Source organism: Grus americana, chromosome 1, assembly GCF_028858705.1.
Source record: "Grus americana isolate bGruAme1 chromosome 1, bGruAme1.mat, whole genome shotgun sequence".
Classification (NCBI taxonomy): Eukaryota; Metazoa; Chordata; class Aves; order Gruiformes; family Gruidae; genus Grus; species Grus americana.
The window spans coordinates 194,862,203-194,884,518 of NC_072852.1; the positions used below are offsets into that span (position 1 = coordinate 194,862,203).

Genomic DNA, 22,316 nt, shown 5'->3' on the forward strand with positions numbered 1-22,316 from the left:
TGCTATGACCTGCTGATTTGTTATATTTGATACTAGTACCTTGGTGGCAGAATTGAGTATCCTATTTTTCCAGTATCTTCACTAATCTGAGATACACCCAAAATTTATGGAAGAGTTTTTCTGAGGAAGATTGGAAGATTTTAGTTCACTTGTGTAGATTAGCAGCTTTAAGTCATTTTTCTTAATACCTAGCAGTGTCCAAAGGTTGGGTTTAATTAGTAAAGAAGTAGATACCTGCGATAAGAAGGGTAGCATACAGATTCTTGCTCTTTCTGTAGCAGTTTTCGAAGAATCTCATTATCTGTTTGGTCTGCTCCAAGGAGTGGACAAAATGAGCAACTCCATTGCCTGTCCATGCAGATTATTCTCTGTGCTGCAGTGTCTCAAGCAGAAGTTCCCTTCTTGTCTAGAGGACTACTTGTTTGCATCAAAAGATACAGAGGGCCAAGGAAAAAGAAAATCTCTTTCCTCCCCTCCTCACCCTAATGCAAAATTTCTGGTACATTGGGGACCATTTCTGTATGAACAGTTAAGGATTTTTTTTTTTTTTTGAGAAATCATCAGAATATCAGTTGTTATTGCTGCACTTTAACCTCGAAAGTGCTCTTTATAAATACTTTGAATGAAGTTCCAAGTAGGAGCCTAAGGAGCAGAAGAGTTGATAAGGTAGTAGTTTATGGATGGGAGAGCTCAACACTTCACAATTATAATACCACCTAACAGTTCTCACTTGATAATGGCTTCTGGCTGTTTCTGACTAGACCTTAAGATCTCTCTAGTTCTGCACCACTTAGTTACACAGTGGTTTTTGTACCCAGAACTGTGTATAATTTAGTTATTCAGTCATTTCGATACCAAGAATAAAAACAGCTGTGCTGTGTTTTACAGAATACCCCCACTGCGAAACATCTGCCAGAATAGCGCTCAGTTGAAGTTATACTCAATTCTTGCTCTCTGGCTTGAAGTACTTCAGTAGCTCTTGATTTTATTTGTGTGTGGATCCTTAAAACACACAAAATGAGAACTTCAGAGGACTAGTAATCCTGATAGTTAGGATTCTTGTCTAGTCTAGGTTAAAGTTTCATATAGCTGTATATGTTAATTATATCTTTCCTGATATTCATATTACAATATATTTACCTACAGCTCTGTAATCCTTATGTCAGAATTATGGAGAAGGCAAAAATTTACTTTCTTCACAACTCAGAAAATTGTTCTGTTAAAGTTTTCCTCCTCTCATTCTTGGGGAGAGAGTGAATCTATAACATAGTAAGTACGAGGAAAAAAATGGTTATAAGTGAGACCCATTAGGGATAAAAAATTATTTTAGATGAACAGCATTTCAAACTCTGTAATGTTTATAAGACAGTGAATTACATACCCTTGATACTAAAACACATACACATTTAACGTGAAGGTTGTAAGGTCAGGTGCACAAATATTAGGAAATACTAGAATGAATTTGCTGTTGTGACTTTAATTGTGAAATCAGTGTCACTCTTACAGAGTTTTAAGTTTACTTTTGTGGCTTTGCTAAGCGTCTCCTGTTCTAGTTCCTCCTGCCACTTCTACTGGAACTTTGGCTGCCTTTGTGTTTTTAACGTTGTTGACTTGACAGGTTGAGCTGGGGTTTATCTGCTTTTTAAAACTGTTTTTGTTTGGTTTGGTTTTGACAGTGACTAATAAAATTAATTAGTAACTTTTTTACTTTTAAACAAAATTTTATCTGAGGTATTACATCAGGACACTTAGTACTTAGCTCCATAGTTAAAACAAAAAGGTAGATAGAATATGTGAGTTGTAGTTGTCTGTCTTGACAAGCGTTTGTAAATTAATGATGGTCCCATTATCTTCATTACAAAATTGTCTATTCTCTTGCTACCTTTATGAATCTTTTCTGCATATTTCAGGAACTTTCCCTTGTTTCTGTCAGCCTACCAGACATCTTTTCTACATTTGGGTTTCAGATCACTTATGCCAGGTTAATGAAGCCAGGGCAATATGTATTATTTTTTTTAATATAGCTTTTTCCATCAATTCTTAGTGTTCTGTTGGAACATATTTTATCTTGGCTTTTTTCCTCCCTTCCAGCTACAAAGTTACTTCCCAGTTTGTTCATGTAATTTCTTTCCATTGTACGGATTGATTTCCCTCCAGATAAATCCCTAGTTCTCTACAGTAACTCAGGGTTTTTCTTCCTTCAGATCCCTGCTTCATTCAGTGTACAGATTGAGCAGTGTTCATTAAATGGGCAGGTATTCAACAGATGTATTTTTTTAATCCTTACATTCATTGTGGATCCTGCTTTTCATTTAATGCATACTATTTTAACTTTGTTTAATGGAACATTATTAATTCTCCTGGCAACTTTTTCGCATTAATGTAATTTTAGTATTTTGAGCTTCACATATTTCAGTTCTTTCATCTAGTTCATCATCTTAACTTTTCTGTGAGCACTGGTGGTATTATATTCTGAATTTTTCATTGGCAAACTTAGGCACTGTTGCTAAAAACATCTTCCTATTTTGGATGCCAAACTTAGCAATTTAGATATTTTCTTCACAGTATGTAGTAGTAATTCAACTTCATATAATCAGAATAAATTTTCACTGTCTTCATATTCAGGTAAGTTCATCTCACTTCTGTAAATGATACCTCTAACTTTTGAAATTGGGCAGCCAGAAAATGAAGATCATGCAAAGTAGCGGCCACTTGGAAAGAGATGGGGTGACATTCAAGAGCATTCACCAAAAGATGATCGTTCTCCCTTTGCAGTCATCCTGACTTACTCATTACATACCTCACGATTACTTCAACACAAAAAAAAAAAAAGAGGAATGCTTGGGTCATGCTGATGATCTGATACATACCCTCAATTCAACCACAGAACAAGCCCATCACGTGTGCTGAAAGAGGTAGGAGTATATGGGAGGAAATAGTGCACAAACACGTGTTTAAGGACAGTCTAGTAATAAATATGCCCTATAATTGCTGTACTCCCAGCCTTATTTCAGGTATTTCCTAAGGTTCAGAGATTTGCTTTGCAAGCGTAATGCTTTATTTTTTGCTTGCACACCCTTTCTGTGTCTTTTAAAAGAAGAATCCTTTTGCTTTTTTTCCTGCAAGAATTTTGAAATGTAAAATTCTTGATGTGTTTGTGGCTCTCGTTGCTAGTACTGCTTAGAACTAGCTAATTTATTTTTTTTCTTGGTTTCAGTGTGTAGCATCAGAGCAACTAATTTTTTTTTAATGGAATTCATCTTCACAATGCTTCTGTAAAATAGATAAGGAATTATGCTTTTGCTGATTAACTGAGGCACAAAGAAGCTGAGGAGTAAATTTTCTAAAGGCCTTACTTTCAATTGTGAGATACTTCAGAGTAGTTGTAGAAGTTAAGGAATCTTCTTCATGAATCTGATAATCATAAGGTAGAAATCTGCTCCTCCACCTGGCTTAGTTTCAGGCAGCAAAAAACCCCTTATTTACTGATTCATGCACAAAGTAAGTATTTTCTAAAGAGATAAAAGTTGTGTCCCTTTCTGCAAAGAATGGCAGAGGTCTTGCTTTCAAAATAAAAAGATGAAGGGAATTAAAACTAAGAAATTTGAGGTAGCCCATTTGTCCCAAAAGTATTCTGCAGGACTTCCTCCTGAACTTCTGGTGAAAAGAGTTGAACTTTTGATAAGAATAGCTTAACTGCTGTCTCGGTTTGTATAAAATGGAGGTGGATATCAAGCTGATAAGGGTATAGAACTTGAGTTTTTCACTTCCTTGGGTAAGTGTCCTACATAGCATTATGTAGAAGCTAAATGTCATAATCATGCTCTCTAGATGTGCTCAAAAAAAGTGGTTATGCAGTGTTGGGTTTTTTGGGGACAAACCGCAGTAATGTGAGTTAGGAGTCCTCTGAGAATGCTTTCTGGACTAACTAAGAGATGTAGAAGAAGGCCTGATCTCAAGATCAAAGTTAGGTTTAGGCATAAGATAGATGCTTAATTGATTTATCAAGACTAAAGCAGTCTTGGGCTTATGAAGAGATACCATTTTAGGCATCAGGGTAATGTTAAAATATTTTCTGTGCTGTGGAGCTGGTGAATCTCAGGTAGCCAACAAATTTGCATATTTTGTCCCCTAAACTCCTCCAACCAATCTAAGTTCTGCACTGTAATCTCTAGGATACTTCTGCTGAGTAAGAAGCAGTACACTCTTGCTGGTCCAAAGTTAAAAGCATGCTACTGTGTAAGTGTCCTGCCAAATAAATTGCATCACAGCTCTGCTCTGTCTGTCTTTCCATCAGTAAAGATGCTAATTTGAATGTGCCTTCTTACCAGTTGCTGTTTTGTAGAACTCAGAAGCAGCTTATTGTTCCTGAAGCTTCTGCCCTCTTTTGGATTTGGTAGAAATTGACCAGTGAGTTCAAACATTATTCAAACGAAGACAGCATGGTTATAATTTTTTTCTTAATAGATCTCAGAGATATTTCAGATATGTAATGTCTTTCTGTGAAAATCACCTATTTCTTAGCATTTTGTTGAAGAACTGCAATACCTAACCACAGATCTCGGTTACGAATGCACAACGTGTTATCCAGCAGGGCTAGTAAAGCTGGAAGCAAGATATGGTTTCATGCCAGGATCTCTGTACTAAGCAGGCCACAGACTTAGAGCAGTTCTGTTGTGTTGCTTTGACTTCTACACTTCACATTTACCCCTTTGCATCAATTCACTTCCACCTGGCTTTTTTATGCCTTTTGTTTAATCTTTCTTCTGTTCTTGCCTCTACTTCTTTCCATTCCTGTCTCTTTCAGTGCTTTTATTCCTTTTCTTAGAACAGCGTGTTTCAATCAGATCAGATTAGTGCAAAAAACATCTGGAACAGTTTATTTATATTTATCATTTTGAGTTACATAGCTGTTTATTAACTTGCACTATTTTTCATTGCAGCAAAGCAAGCAATGGAGCAGGGAAAATCTCCAGTTATAATAGACAACACTAATACTCAAGCCTGGGAAATGAAGCCATATGTGGAAGTGGTAGGTTTTGTTGTGTGATTATATCATCTGTTAAAACTTTGCAAACTTATCTTCACATGTGATAAGTTGGTCTGTTTTGTCCAGAAACGTTTTCCCTTCTCAAGTTTCTAAAGAGAGACTGCTTATTGATACGATCAGTAATTGGTACAGCGATAGTTTGGACCAATTTAACTATTGACTTGATCTAATCTGCTTAGGCTGGAATGAAAGCTAAGACAGGTTGGGGGTAAGTGAAATTCAGCATGCTACCACCACAGAGTTAACTACATCTGTTTGTTATACTGGTCTATAAAGTTTTTGTTACATTTTATGTAATAATGATACACATATCACACATTTTTCTTTGCTTGCTGCAGGCTCTAGAAAAAGGATACAGAGTGGAGTTCCATGAGCCAGATACTTGGTGGAAGTTTGATCCTGAAGAATTAGAAAAGTAAGGTTTATATTACAGAAATCATTGTACTTTATATATAGAGATAGGTAGATAAATATACACACGTAAATATATATGTAGTATGTTATATTTTATTCAGTATCTGATTTTTTAAAAAAACTACTAGTATAAAATGTATTTTATTTAAATAGGCATTTTGAGATGTACCTCTAAATGGAAGTGTTGTGGATAAACAAACAGACAAATAAATAGAGAACCTGTCTTGTTGGCCAAAAAAATCGATATTAAAATTTTGTTGGACATGAGTGTAAAAGCAATTGACCCTTTTAAGAATCATTACTATTATAATGAATAATTATTCTGAGAGATTTGTTGCTACAAAATGCAAGAAATAGATAGAAGACAAAAAGAAATTATGCATTTTGCAAGGAGTGCATCAATATAAGTGCTTTGTTTTTTCTACTTTTATAGATGTCTCAGTGTCAAAGAACAGAAGTCCATTGCTAATCAATAAAGGTTAAAAAGAAAGCTCATATTTTAGATTCTTTTATTGCAAGATTTTGTGAAATTGTCCCCAGTCTTCAGAGGATCTGACTTAGAGTATTGTTGAATGTAGTCATTGTACTTCTGGGTTGTGAGAGTGCCTGGGAAGCTGCTTATTACACCTGGTTAATGTCTCTTGTCTCGGATCATAGAATCATAGAATGGTTTGGGTTGGAAGGGACCTTAAAGATCATCTAGTTCCAACCCCCCTGCTGCGGGCAGGGACTCCCTCCACTAGACCACGTTGCCCAAAGCCTCATCAGATGTATCTGCTTTAGGAAACTATGAGGTATTGAACCAACTTAAGGATATTTCATTGTTTGAAATGTAATGTAATATTTTTGTGGTTGATCACAGAGTTCTCTCACTGATTGTCATTTTATATGCTTCCAGATGACTTGCCTTATAATTGTTTCAGCTTTGTAAAGTAGCCCCGACAATGCATGAAGGATGTGTGTATAATACTTACGTTACTGACTTGGACTTTATTGTGTTTATATATTTTTTAAAGTTTTCACCTTTCGCTCCTAAGTTACCACTAACTTATTTGTGGAGATGGAGTCCTCTCTCTGTAGGGTGGATTCTAGTAAGTTTTTCTAGTTTGGGGTGCAGCAAAGCCAAGTTAGGAAGCTGTTTTAATAACCAGACATTTCTAAGATGATACGTGTGAAATTTCCATTACATGAGACACTCATTTTCCAGGAAAATTCATGTTTTCACATGGTCTTAACAGGTAACAGGATAAACAAATGTGAAGTGTTGTTACCATTTAATCTCATTATCTGGTAATTAATTGTAGGAGTTATCTTTCCCAAAACCAAAGGACAACACTTGAACTGTGAAGTACTGCTACCAGTTGTTAACAGCTTCCTAGAAATGTTTTAGCAGCTCCATTTGCTTTAAATATTTGAATGGAGGCCCACTGTCTGTTTTTTGAGAGTTTAGGAAAGGTAATGATGTGAGGTTTATTTTGTTTCTCAGTTGCTTGGGGCGAGGGCTCAGTTTTTAAGGGGTGTTTTTTCCCATATTCGTGTGTTTAGGAAATAGATAATGATATAGATGTTATTGTAGTTTTGGGATTCTCCTTATGAATTTTGAGCTCAATATTTTGTGCAGTACCTGGGCAAATACTATGCTAATAATAAATTTGGGTAATTTTATTAGCTGTCTGGAGTCATACGTTCTAATTCTGTCCTAAACAGGATTGCTTAAGACACTGTTTCTGATAGTTGAAAAAAAAATACACTAGCTTGTACTTCAATTAGCAAAAGACTTTTCTTGTATTTCGGATACATGATCCGTATTTTTTTTTTTTGTAGTGGTACTATGTAGATTGTTAGTAACTTTTATCAAGTGATAAAATATACCGATATTCGAGAAATCAGGTGGATTTCTAGATACTATATTTATAGGGTTGTTTCTTCCACCGCTTGGTGTGTTTGAGAAACCTGTGAAAAGGCTCACTAGGTCAACACTGGGTGAATTCTTGATGTCAAAAATGTGACGGATGTTTTAGTGTGAAATAGATGTCAGTGTCTTTTTTTGTGCCTGTGAGGTACAAATTATCTTTAGACTCACTCATGAGTGATTTTGCTTTTAGTTTAGTTTTGTGTACTTTTGTGAAAACATCTTGACTCTACAGACATATCCTTGCGGTAGTGGTCAAGACATCTTGCATAGCATTTAGACTTTTATGTAAAGGATTTTGTACTTTGATACCGTTTTTTAGGAAATCTTGAAAACTGCAGGTGAGAGAACAAGAGAGTGGTAAAATCAGTGGTAGAAGAGACAGATTTTTTTTATTATTATTTTCTTTAATGGATGAAAAAATTACCCTCTGTCATGTTTCTGAGTAGCTGATCAGTTGGGAACTAGAACTTTTTTAAAAAGAAGTATACATTTGATTGAAGCTTTTGGGGAGTAACAGGTATCCTGTGTATAATCTGTATTTTGGGATGGATATTTTAATTTAAAAAAAGGTTACCTACTGTGTAACTTTACACAGAAGTGAAGTGCAAACACGTTTAATGTAATCCTTTTTCCTTCAGTGTAATCATAAAACTGCGATTTGCTATTGACTTCGTCAAACTTGTGCTAATTCTGTTAAGTAATAATGTCTGTGCAGGATTACTTTGTCAGCATATTCGTATATAAGATTCTTCTAGTGTAGAAGCATTTAATAGTAAACAGAACTTTGCTTTTATCAATAGATTCTGTGTTCCTCCAGGCAAAAGCAGCTTCCAAGGTATAAATATCTGTTAGGAGCTTTTGCTGGTACATCTGTATGGGTTAAGGATAGATGGCTTTACGCTCTTTCAGCAATAGTCAAGCTGCCAAAGGATGAGTGAAGACAAGCCTGAAGAGGAGATCCCAGTATTAAATATACAGCAGATTTGTTTCGTTTTTAAAATTAATTTCTATGCTTGGTGCGATTTTTGCTGTCAGTGATTTTGTTATCCTGCCTTGTTCTTTAAGGAAAAGCACTTGCTCATTTATGAAGTGATTATACACAAGTCCATTCAATTGTGGATGCGTATGCACTTTATGCCCAGAGCACTTGAGCTGTAATCTTTTTCTAAGAGTACTAAGATACAGAAAATACTGAATAACTTTGTGCTTCCACCATTTGGCATAAAAGGACTTAGACTTCCTGTTCTGTGTTTTTTCTGTCATGAGAGTCAAGTGCTTTATAGAATCCCCATATTTCTAGAGGATTGGCTTTTTTCTCTACTATTAACCTTGTTCATATTCATGAATAAAATAAAAAATGTTAACTGATAAGTTCAACATGTTGCTGCTACTGGACTTCTTTAACAATGAGCTGTTTGTGATGATCACTGTAGCTTCTGATGTTGTCTCAGGGAAGAGTGTCTGTGAGAGAAATACTCTGCTTAAGTCTTTTCTTCCTAGAAAGAAAACTGCTAAAATACACCTTAAGGAGCCAGCATCATTCTAAATATTTCTGAGATCACCACTTCTTCCATTCTGAATACAGTTTCATTTTTTTATGATAGTTTGCACATTATTCATTCCTGTACTCATTAGCTAGTATACCATGAAAATCTGATGAATAAATGGAAAGCAAAGTCTTTCTAGGATTATTTAGGTACATAGTCCTGGTGAATAACATCACATTTCTGTATGAAGGAGAACTGTATTGTTTTCTGTTATTTAGCATATGCAATGGTGAATTGTTAAAATAAACTTTAATACAAGTTGAATACTGAGAGAATGAGAATACAGTGTAATAAAAGTGAAATTTCAAATATGAAAAGCAAGAAGAATTGTGAAATTAGAGTTTTTTTCTTGAAGACTGTAAACATATAAACATACCAGACAATTTATTTAAATTTTTATTTTTGTAGGAGGAATAAACATGGGGTCACTCGTGAGAAGATTGCTCAGATGTTGGAACGATATGAATATCAAATATCCATACCTATTGTCATGAATTCAGTGGTACCTCCCCACAAAAACACACAAAGGCCACCTCTGCACCGAAGACATAGGTGGGGAGGCAATACAGACTCATGGAATTCTTTCAGTATTTCCAGTAGCCGATAACACAGTTGCAGTCAGTTAATAAAAATCTGTTACTTGCCCTTCTAAAACACATCATCACCTCCAATAAAGTAGTGATCTTCTGTATTTTAAATAGGCCTCTTTCAAGACCATTTTCTTCTGGAGGTTGTTCCTTTAATGAACTTGCATGTAAATAAAATTGTACATTAAATGTTTTTTAAAACTATATTTATTACAGTTGTAATAACTTTGATTTTAGTAAAATATTTAATATAGTATGACATATAGCAGAGTCTTCCTTCATAAACCTAAGACAATGATGTTGTCATATATCAAGTAACTGTTGAGCAGTTTTTTTAAAGAGGTCATATTAGGAATCTTTTAAAAGAGAATTAAAGCCCCAGAAGAAGAGGTTATTTATGCAATAACCAATTTTAATGATTGAAATTTAGTCTCCTTATCTTTTATGAGATTTTTTTAAAAAACAATTCTGTCTCAGATTGTCTTTTTTTTTTTTTCTATTTGGCATATATTGCCAATCGGCAAAATTTTGGCATGTATTTTCTCGTTTTGGTTGTGGTTTTTGTTTTGTTTTTTTGTCTCAGAAGCTCATCTGGCAGCTGAAGCAACATTCTGCCAATACAGTATTCACCAGCCTTAAACTGTGTAAAAATTTGTTTATTTGTTCTCAGTGGTAGTATATAAACTATGATGGTGACTGCACACCACCAACCTCTTTGTGCTGACTAAAAAACCCCTAAATTTTATCACTAAACCCCCAAAATTTCACAGCTGTGTCTAAGACAATTTTTTCATTTATGATAAAAATGAAATAAAGCATTAGGCTGTCAAGTCCTAGTCCACAGCTGGGCTGCATCAATTCAATATAAATAGTGGATATAATTCTGTAAAACCATGTTGCATTCCTGATTTTGGCACAGTCAATGGTAATCTGTTTTGCACATAGCAAAGTATGAGCCAGCATGGGGATTGACTAATTTACTGCCGTTTTTCTCTTAAAAAATGATGGATTTGTAAGTTTTCGCTTTGCTTGCTTTCTAACAGCTTGCTGTATTAATAAAACATTTTTGTCTTCAGTGTTGTTTTAGTAGTTCAGTGCAACAGTTCTATTATTTTCAAGCTTTTAGGATTTTATACAGATTAACATTATTACTAACTTGCTAGCTGAAATATCCGATCTTCAGGTCTAACTACATTTGATTTCCTTGTACTCTGAATGAGTAAATCTTGAATAGGAAGTTTTGTCAAGAACGTGAGTGCGTAGCTAAAAGAATTTTCATGGTTTTCTACTACTAATTTGGTGTAATAGCCAATAGAATTTTGAAAATTCTAAAGCCAGCATAATATTTTTTTATTTATATACAATTTTTTAATAGGCCCTAAAAATTACTTCATCTTTAAAGTCTGAATACCATGAAAGTTGAAATTCCAAGTATATAATGAAGTATCTTTCTGTGGGTTTTACTCCTATTGTACAAATCTAAATTTGTACAGTTTAATGTATATCTGCAGTAACATTTTCATAAGAGATTCTATTCGTTATAAAAGTTGAAGTGTGCAGTTTCATGTCTTAGTAATTGTTTTAATTATTTGAAAAATAATTTAAAATGTTTCAGTAGTGCATGGATTGTTAATATATTGAATGATGTGTATATATAAAAACAAGCTCTCCAACTATATTAATTGTCTTCCTTCATTGTCTGTTATTCATACCAATTATGTTACTGTGTATTAGTTTTTATAGTTATCTTCTTCCATGTCTCAAAAGTCATGGAAATAATTGTAAACGGTCAGTAATACTTTAATTATCCCAAAGTTTCTATATTTAAACATGAAAGCATATTTCATGTGGGAAGAAGACAAAAAGGTTTTAGAAAGACTCATTTTATTTACTCTTTATTCCTTTAAGCTTTAATGAAGTCATAAAATTTATTGAGGCTTTATGTAACATTCACACAGCGTGCTAAGCTATGACAAAAATGTTCTGCTATTTTTTGGTACCTTCTGTCTTCAGTTTTTAAAGGAAACTGATTTTTTAGCAGTATTTAATTGATATTGAAGCCCTCTAACTGAAATTTGTATTTAAATAGATGTGAATTCGTACTGTTTTAAAATGGTGCAGCATTTTTAGGTGTTATCTTTCTAAAAAATTATTGGTGGATGGTGAGTATTTTTGATATGCAAAGCATGCAGATCGCTAATAGGCTTGCAGTTTGCAAAGGACACATAACAAGAAAGGAATGCTTTGCAGCTTGGCACTGCATCAAACATTTCTTGCAAACTGCTTAATCTATAAAGCTGTTTTCCAAGGTAAGTACAATGACATGGTAGGTGAAAACACAATGGAATTGCTGCCTGTGTAACACATTTTTGTTTCATGGTATGTTCATATTTCATGAGGATGTGGCAGTCATGGTCATATGTTTATCTCTGACAGAAGTTGCTTTAACACTGCAATATTTACATGTAAAAATAATAAAAAGATGATGTGAAATACATGTTGCAGGTATTGAGTTTCTCCTGCTCCCTCACAAATGAGGAAAATCACTTATTTTGTCAAAAAGTATGTCCCTGAAATGTAAGAACTCGCTGTTCAGTTAGACTGAGGATCTAAAAGTTCTTACTATCTCGCATAGTCTTTATGCAATATACCTGTTGATGATAATGTACCTAGCATGATGTTCCCTGTTAGTTTAGATTTCTAGTAATTTGCTAGTTCATCATATTTCATGAAATAAGTGTCAGGTTTTTTTTTAATGTAACTAATGCATAGAACCTTACTTCAAATTTGCATTCATAACATTATCTGCTGCATGCTTCAAACTAGCAAGATGTTTGGTAAGTAAATTTAAACAGAATAGTTAAGATACTCAGCTGTAGTTTTAACATCCTACTCTTCTAAGCATGAAATTTAAATGAGAATTAATTTGCAGAACATACAGAATTTGGTTCATATAGCTGACCAGTTAGCATCAGCTATATAGGATTACGTGTTCCTATAGAAAAAAAAGTTCTAGTTTTACTGCTTCATTTAAACTGCTGTTTCTTGTTTTATTTACTTCCTGAGTTATCAAAAGTTTTCATCAGCCTTGTCTTTGACAGTATTTTTACTTTTGTTTAGAGAAAAAAAACCTAGAAACTAACAAAATAGTAAAAAACCCCACCCCACAACCCATGAAACCAAACCCTAGAAGACCTCTGTGCTGGTTTTTGCTGGGATAGAGTTAATTTTCTTCATAGTAGCTGGTATGGGGCTGTGTTTTGGATTTGTGCTGAAAACAGTGCTGATAACTCAGGGATGTTTTCGTTACTGCTGAGCAGTGCTTACACAGAGCCAAGGCCTTTTCTGCTTCTCACACCGCCCCACCAGCGAGCAGGCTGGGGGTGCACAGGAAGCTGGGAGGGGACACAGCCAGGACAGCTGACCCAGACAGACCAAAGGGATGTTCCATACCAAATGATGTCATGCTCAGCTTATAAGGGGCTAGGGGGAAGAAGAAGGAAAGGGGAGATGTTCAGAGTGATGGCGTTTGTCTTCCCAAGTAACCATTACGCATGATGGAGCCCTTTCCTGGAGATGGCTGAACACCTGCCTGCTGATGGGAAGTGGGGAATGAATTCCTTGTCTTGCTTTGCTTGCGTGCGCGGCTTTTGCTTTACCTATTAAACTGTCTTTATCTCAACCCAGATTTTCTCACTTTTACTCTCCCCCACCCCACCGGGGGAGTGAGTGAGTGGCTGTGTGGTGCTGAGCTGCTGACTTGATTAAACCACGACAACCTAATATAACACTTTTATTATTTTTTTAAATGTGATGTTAGGTGATCTCCTGTGAGGAATTCTGTCTTCTGTTTTTGCAGTCATGTCCTCTTTCATTTTAATCTATTTTGTCATGCTGCATATTTTTTTTAAGTTTTTGTTTTTAAGAAAAAAGCCAAGATTTTCTTTTGTCATGTATCTCTTGAAACCTGCTGTAGGGATGGTAGTTTTTCTTTGTTTCTCTGCTAATAGATAACTGAAAACCAGGCTTTGCCTAGCTGAGATGGGACCCATAACATTTATATTTGATTGTTTTGTGTCTGTCTGCCATGAGGTAGATTGTGTTGGTATTTTCTTCTTTGAGCTGACCAGTAGGATTCATTTTCAGTAAATTAGAAAAACCCCACACTTTTCTATTTTTACATTCATGGGTGATACCTGTAGTTTTAACTGCTGCTTCCTCCTAGCAATTGAGTTTTCTGGAAGAAGTGTTTTCCCTCTGTGCTGGTACCTCATGGAGATGAGGTGACTAGGTATATGTTGAGAATTAGGGAGTTTCCATACAGAAGAACAGAGCTGTGTATTACAATTCCCAGTAAAAAGCAATAAGAAGACATAGTGTGGAAATGCAGTTCATAAAATGGAAGTTAAGTACTCAATTTAGGAGTGATCAGATGTTTCATATAGATTGGATGTGGAAATATTTCACTTCAGTGTTTCTACAGTGACACTTTCTCATTTCAATGTTTTATGTTCTCATCTTTTGAAATAAGAGCAAGAGTAGGGATTAAAGCTTTTTAGTAATAATTTCCTAGGTGAGAATCTACTTGTACATAAATTAATTTTGGGTTTGTTTTTTTTTTTCTTTTTATAGGCTAATTGGTTGAAATTAGCTGTAAATCAGCTTATTTTGAGTTCACAGAAAAATACGTGAAAACATAGCTGGTCTTTTAAGTATTTAGCTGATAAAGTAGTAACAGGATTTGTCAAGGTCAGATCATCTCAAATTAATTTATTTCTGTAGTAATGGAGAAGCAGCAAGTGGTGTTTTTCAGATAGACTGTCACTGTCGTTCTAGATCAAGGACAATAAAAGCATTGAAGTATTGTGTCTGGAACGGGTCTTTGCAGTTTCCTCTTAGCTGATGATGTTGCTACTTCGTTTCTCAGGTAGGGCAGTCCTTGACTAATGTCTGCCTTACCCATATCTAGTGCTGTTGTAACAATACCATGCTAAGTCAGAATATATTGTATCCATGAAGTAATTTTTTTTATTTATTTTTCCAGTTGTACTTGCAGTCTTTTTAGCGAGGTTAAGTATTTTTCTCTTTGGGGCTGTTAATCAAATTCAACTTTTCTTTTGTGGTTTTTCAAACTGGTATCAGAATAACTGTTTTATAATTGTGTAGATCATCCTGCTTGTCCTTTTTAAATATTTTGCTGATACTCTAAGTATTCTAGGATTTTATGGAAACGTAGTAGAATAATATTTTATGAGCAAAACTTTTGGAACATGTGCTTGCATGTTGTCTAACTCCACTGATTTAAAAAAGCATGAATTCTTTAGTGAATGTTGTTTAATCTCTGCTTAAATTGCTAACAGATGAAGAAGTGCTGCTTTCGCTGACTGAATAAACATTTACTTATTTCTAATTGCTTTATTGTATCATTTACAAATCAGTCTTAGTCGTGGGCCTATAATGCTGTTTGGCTGTTATTTTATTCTTGATACTTGTAATAATTTTTTCTTTCCTCATCAGCCACAGGTTTTGGTAACCTATACTATAGGTTATAATAGTCTGTAAGAAGTTACTGAACAGTTTATCCCACATCTTGCTCTTAACCATAAAGAGTTTCTGAAGGCTCATGAACCTGACATGAGTGAATTGTCTATATTGCTTTTCCCCCATTTAGCATTTTTCCTGATTGTTTTCCTGTATTGCTTGTAAGACGAATACACTGCTTTACAGGGATCTTGACAACAGAAGTATGGACATCAGATCTTTTATCTGAAGCAAGACAAGTATATGTGTTTGAGCTTCATTTGCAGCTCTTTGCTGTTGTTTGGTACATGTGCTAAATATTCAGTGAAGTATACCTGATAAAATTTCAAAACTATTTTCACTTTATGAACGCTGCAGTTAGAAGACTCTGCTTATGGCTGTGCAGCAAAACTGCATTATATATAGGAGTAGAAATGGAATTCTATGTATGCAGAAGGCACAGTCAGAGCATTGTGTTTCATGCTGTTTCTGTTTTGTTCCAGCAGTCTAGACTGAGTTCTTGTTTCTAATAATGAATATTTGGATTATGTCTGTAATGCTGCCCTTTTTGATCCGAGGTCTTGAGGAGAGGTTTTATTCCGAGTAAAGATAGCTAACTGTGGTTTAACTTGCTACTGCTCGGTAGGAAATTGAGCTGTAAAGAGATTAAATGAGTTGGTCTTACGCCTGGGCTGCTTTGTTGAGCCTTTGTTGAGCATGTCAAGCTTTGAGCTCGCTGGCACAAGTAAGATGTGACATATTGGAGTGAGTTGATCAGAGCGGTCAAGGCCTGGAGCACATCATGTACAAGGAGAGACTGGGAGAAACGTATTGTTCGGCCTTAAGAGAAGGCCATGGCTAAGGCAGCTTAATGCTCTCTTCGCCTGCTGAATGGGAGGGTATAAAGGTGGAGCCGGCCTCCTCTTACATGAGAAGCAATGAGTAGAGGTTGCAATGTGGGAAATTCCAGTTAGATGTTAGGGTGTGTAATCTCCGTCCTCGGAGTATTCAAAACTTGTCTGGGCAAGGCAACGAACGGCAAGATCTTGCTTGGTATTGTTTTGAGCAGAGGTTGGACCATATGATCTCCAGATGCCCTTTCTGAGATAAATTATTCTATTCTAACGGCTATAGTGAGAGCAGTGTCCAGAGTATCGAAAGTTAGCTCTCCTCTATCAGAGAAGACGCTTAAATCACTAACAGAATTGCTGCCTGGTTTCAGGTGTCAGATGCAGGCTTGCATTAATAGAGCAGTCCATCATTCTCTAATTCTCAGATGGCTACTAAGTTTCTGGCTTTAACTCTAGGAGCAAAACTGGCTGTACCATTTATTCTGGTTGTTTTGCTTCATGACTGTATTGACAGAGTTGCTCACAAGTTCCTGACAACACCTTTAGCTGATCCCCTTTTTTCTCCCTCAGGCAGTGCCCATGACCATTTGTCCCTTGTTAGTTGTACTGTTTTTCCAGACTTAGAAAATACTGGCATTATATTAGTGTTTGTTTAAAGTAGTTTTTTATTGTCTGTCTATAGACAGACTTCTGTTGACACTTCGTACATTGCAGAATTGCAAGACTGTTTTCTGCATCTGTTCATCCCCAGCGTTCTAGGAATAATACAGGGCTGTTTTGTAAAAAGTAATCATCTTTAAGGGGTAATTCATCATGGCTTTGGTGTATCTCAAGTCCTCTTGATGAAAAATGTTTAAAAGGGGCAATGAGTTAATGCCAGAGAGTAGTACAAAGAAAGAGTAAGTAAAAGTTGGATGCCAGTATGACAAAGTACTGAGATTTGTTGAAAAAGGTGTAATACCTTCCAGAGAACGCGCATTATAATTCAATGCTATATAGCTCTCAATATTTCATTTGAGATGCATAGAATGAGCGCAATACTTGGAGCAGATGTTCTGCACAGCAACATTGTCTGCAGTTACGAGTATTTGAATTGTACTGTTGCTATAATCTAGGTTAGAGGCTGGTTACTTAATATTAACTGATATTGTTTCCTTTACTGTTTTCCTCTTGCAACTTCCCCCCCCCTTTTCTCTTATTCTTGAACTGCATCTTTCTCATCTGCCTGATCTGTCTCAGTCCTGTGTGGTGTTACCTCAGTTGTCTTCATAACTCGGGATCCATCTCCCCCTTCCCTTTTCTTTCCTGAACTATAAACTTGTGTGGAGAGCTACACCTTACTCTTTGGGGGTTTTTTATGCCTCAGTTCAAACTGATGATGATTTAAAAACTGATATACATGTTTCCCCTTCCCCGAGGTCGTCCTTTAGAATTTTTTTCTTGTTCTGCAGAAAGTAATATTTTCTGTCATACAATGTATTTTTCTTCATTCCTTCTTTTCTTAGCCTCATTAAGTTTGCAGCATCTTGTTGTATTTTTGAAACTCATACTTGTGTTCCCAGAATTATGGTCAGTGCTTTGGTGGATATTTAATTACATGTCTTTGCTACAATTTTCTTGACTGAAGCTATTTTAAATACAGTTAAAGTTTGTTGTCTTTCATTGAAACTTCCTAACCGAAAATAGCTTATTACATACTTCTAAATATTCCATTCTGCTCTTGTTGTGCCTCTGTTGCTTCCTTACACACCCACCCATATTTTTTCTCAACTCGATTTTGCTTGTGTCTTACCTCAGAGTTCATTTTACATTTCTTTTGTGTGTGAATGTGCCTTGGCAAGAAAGGCCAACACCTCACCCTGTAAATCTCATTTTGACTTTTAAAACCTTTTTGTTGTACTTACCTCTATATTCTGTTTTGTTGGCTGCCACCTATGATGATAGATCACAGTAGGTAGTTCTCTTTATATTCTGGTTAAAATAGCGATTTATTGATTTAAAGAGGAGACTCTATAATGGCCTAAATACACAATGAGGCTATTTTTTAGGAATTAGGGTCTGGAAAGTCTGTCTTATTTCTGGACCACATTTTAGGACATGATTTCTTTCACAACCTCATGACAGCCTCAGTAAATCTGCCTTTTCCTGGGTAGAGCTTCTCGAGTGGAATTGCATGAGTACATGCCTGAAAGCAGCAGATTGTAAGGGAGAGGAGCCAAAAAATGGACTGTGAGGTGGCTCACGGAATTTAATTTTTGAACGCATATCTTCTCTTAAAACCAAGGATCCACTCAGACTTAGTACTGTCTTGTATTTGAACTGGTTAGATTATATATACTTTATGCAATATATCTGTAACAGCAACACCGTTTTTCATTTGGAAAGAAAAAGGTTGAGATTTTTAAGGTAATCAGTACAGTTTTGTGTGTTTTTTCAATAGCTGTGAATTGGCCGTTGGGCAAATGGGCTTTGTGTTTGCCGTGGGTGATGCAGTTTGTTTGGTCAGTCCCAATCTTCACCACTGCGCTTTACGGTTTTCAACGTGGACCACCAGCTTTGTAAGATGTGGTGTGTAAAGTGCGCGCCGGGGTTGCTGAGTGCCTGCGATTTAGTGAGAGCTGATTGCTTCATATCCACATATGCAGCAGTGCTATAGTTTGTCCAGAAGATAATGAAAAACTGAGACTGATTGTTGTCTGGGAAGGTGGGATTTTTCTATCCTGTTACAGATTTTTGAAAGTGTTCTTTAAAATCTCATATAAAAATGTCTTTATATCAATAGAAAATTAGGGAGCAGTGCTGCACAGCAGGTTACACCAAATTTTATTAACTAGTGCAAATTTTGCTATAGTTCCTATTTCTCCAAACTACTTCTCAAAGCAGTGTATTTCTTGTCTAGCCTGGATTAATTTCAGTCAGGTTGTCTTCATGCTTGAGCTGGTATCATCCAAGTAATAGAACTAATGTCATCAAACGTGACAAGATGATTCATACTGTACTTCCAGTGCATAACACTGGCATCTGTGTCCATCGTGTTCTCCTCAAAAGACTAAACGTTGACAGAATTTAAATGAAAGTTGATTCTATGAGCCTTCGTGGGTGAGAATGACAAAGCTGCAGTTTCTTCTCCATATTGTAAATAATGCCTTGAGATAGATTCAGATCACTTGTAGCATTTCACTTTGTCCTTTTTTTTCCTCCTTCTTAACCTGCTGAGCCATACTTAATGGTGAGAGAAATCCAGTCAAACAGAAAATGGTGTCTCTTCTCTGTTAGCATCCATCAGTACCTCTATTGCCGATATTTTTATTTTTTTTTTCTTTTCTGGTTAGAATTTTGAATTGTGTCAGGTGAGATATTTGTGGCACCTAAATGAGGCTGAAAGCAGCTTTTCAGTTGTTTGACTTGTTCAGGAAGTAGATGTTTGATACTGGGCACAAGTGTATTTGGTGTGTATGTATGTATATACCCATCAGTATATTCAGAATTGATTTCCTTAATGTTGATCAACATGTTCTATGACCAAGGAGCTGAAATAGGAGCCTGGCTCTTTCAGTCAGAAGACATTTATGACTTTCATGAACCAGGCAGGACAAAGATCAGTCAGGTCACCCCACTCGAAACTTCTTGTGGAGCGAATGGACTGTCATTTGAAACTGAATTGCTGTTATTAGTACCTCAGGAACTTGGGGTGGGTTGGTTGGGGTTTTTCATTTGGTTGCTTGGTTTTTCACTTTGAAAAATAAGGTGTTTGCACTTTGCCATGCATTTGATTAACAGCTGCTAAAGGCATGCTTTGATCAAACCAATTGTATGTTATTCTGTGTACTCTCTAGATCGATGTCACTTGTGTCTGGACTGTCACAGTCTGATGGCTGATTATACAATGCACGGAACTGTATATACTTCGATCTTGTAGAAATGGTAAAAATTGGAGTAGCTCCTTGAGCATTGTGATAGAATAGCGTATTTTATGAAGGCGAGTATTTAAATATCACCACAACTGACAATGCTGTTGAGAGACAAAAGAATAATAAATACTGAGTTACTTCAGACCAAATCCAATTAGTAGGATCTTTACTGATTTAGGGCAGGGAGCATTAATTTGTAACACCGTAATATGTAAGCATTTTTTTTTAATCATTTATGATGAATTTCCTTAAGATGGGCTGTGAGGCGACCTAACGTTACTGCTGAAAGTAATCACCTTGCTCCCACCAACCACTTCCTTTGTCTTAGCTAGTCACTTTACTTCTTGCTTTGGCAAGTGAAATCAGCTCAACAACAAAGTGAGTACTTGCTTTCTTTTGATGCTCAGGCGGGTAAATCCACCCACAAGGAGGGTGGTAGACCCAGCAGAAGACAGGTAGTGGAAGTGCAAGGGCAACATCTGGAACAAAGTAGGAAAGGATGACTAAGACTGTTTCTTCAGCAACAATGAAGTGCTAAGTTCAATGCTCAGCTGTCTAATGGAATTTCACCTTTCAGGACACCCAATAATGCCAACAAGTTATTTTTGCGTGTGGTTTTTTCCAGTTGCTTGATTACTTAATACCAATATTCTATTTGGTTTTGGGGAACTGGATCTTTATCACTCATTTCAGTATTAAAGGCAGGATACGTAACAAAAAGGCTGGTACCATGACTTTTTTTGTTATTCCAAAATTGTAACTTCAATTTCTCTTTGTTGCTGGAGTAAAGTTAGGTCACAAGGAATTGAGCAATGCACTTGGTCTTACCAGGTGGAGAAGGTGAAGTGTATCCCAGTAAATGCCATTTTATATAAGCTGCTCTGCTATAATTTTGATGTTGAAAACCCGCTCCAGAGACTTTGGAGATTAATGATAACGTATATTTCTGAAAGAACATGTACCTCATTGCTAAATGTCATATAGAATTGCTTTTTAAATTTATCGGTACCTCTACATTTCATTACAGCAGTGACTGCAGGCATTTTTTTGATACCAAGCAGATACCAGCTTAGATGTATGCTAGAGCTGAAGTTTGTACAACTGCAAATAACTAACTCTCTTTTGATTTTGCTGTTTTCCAACAAAATGTGACTAACTTTAGATTATTTACTTTGCATGTTCTGCCTCGGCAATCATGGGAGTGTGTGTGTTTCTCCAGTAAAGAGCGTCATCTGAGCAGTGACTCAATGAAGGTTACAACCTTGAAGTCACATGTAACAGAGTCATGGCAAAAAGCTTTTAATATTGTCTGAACGTAGGCTGAGAAGTTTCAAAGTGGTGTTACAGAAAGGGAATTCCTATTTCAACAAAAATACTATTCCATTTTTTCAGGTCTGTTTATTACTAACCATTTTTTTAAAATGCATAATATATAGTAAAATCTAAATATCAACTGAAACGGCACCTTTTTTTATTTTCCCTTTTGCATGTGTTGTATGTGGTTAAAAACAACTCACTAGCAAATTCCCCTGTAAAGAAGAGAAGTCTATCTCCATGCTGGTTCTTGAATTTTCTCAGTGTTTGTGTGCTATATGGTTTTACAATACGGAAAATTCCTCGAAAGGCATGTAGGTGGATGAAAAGAGGAGGAACTAAGATAAAACTAAAGAAAACTAGTAGACAATTTGCTTCATTAAATGCAAAACCTTAACATGATACTATATATACTCCAAGCTGGAAATTTTCAGCTATGCCATCATGGTGCATTAGTGTGCATTTGGGGTCATTATTTCTTAGAATCAGTTGGAAAACAGAAGTTGCCTGGAAAAGTGAAGAATAATAATTTTTATTATTCTACATTTAGTAGTTCATCACTTTCCTTTTTTACTTTAGTCCTTTCTTTAGGAAATCCAAACCTTTAGTAAACTAATTTCGCTGAACTGCTATAAAACCTCCATGTTTCCAAAGCGTAGAAACGACATAGTTGTTGAATTTATTATAAACTGTTGAATGTCGCTATTGAAGGTGCTAAATCATCAACCTGGACCAACGTTTGCATTCGTTATTATTTTGACATGTAACAATTTCAATGCAATAATAGCTGTTAGTTTCTCTGGATCATCTGGGTTCTTCTCCCGTTATTTGGTGGATGTATTTCTGCTGTTCTTGCATTCCAAAGTGACTCCCTGTCCAGTGTGGGTTTCCTTCCTGATTCAGAATTCATGGTGAGGAGAGGAAGTAAATGTGCTGACCTCTGCGACTTTTTTTCCCCCCTTTATTTCTGCAAAGTTCTTCAATGCCTTTTGGTGTGCCATCCTAGCCTAAGAAAGTTTCTGTCAGCATTGTCCTGAAAGCTCTGTCAGATGTGTCAGGAGTTAGGCACCAGAAACACCCTTGAATCAGTATTAGAGAAGTTCACTTCCAGCAGCAGCAGCGCAAATTCACACCTGGGAGGAGTGAGTGGTAAGCAAGAGTATAGTTACAACATACCAAGGCTGGAGAAGCCCATTCCTTTCCTGTG

At 36.0% G+C, this 22,316-nt stretch overlaps 1 protein-coding gene across 15 annotated transcripts in view; it reads left to right on the plus strand.

Annotated features, from left to right (window-relative positions):
* Positions 1-22,316, plus strand: part of N4BP2L2 (NEDD4 binding protein 2 like 2) — a 49,530-nt gene that overhangs the window by 14,286 nt on the left and 12,928 nt on the right. For 5 of the 15 annotated variants that reach the window (XR_008577165.1, XM_054825766.1, XM_054825706.1 and 2 more), the window contains 3 exons: positions 4,944-5,032; positions 5,389-5,465; positions 9,335-9,478. Coding sequence is in view for 11 of the 15 variants with exons in the window: in XM_054825706.1 (XP_054681681.1) it covers positions 4,944-5,032; positions 5,389-5,465; positions 9,335-9,478 (310 nt within the window). In the remaining 4 variants the exon portion in view is untranslated. The other 10 variants (XM_054825746.1, XM_054825752.1, XR_008577184.1 and 7 more) reach the window with 10 other exon arrangements.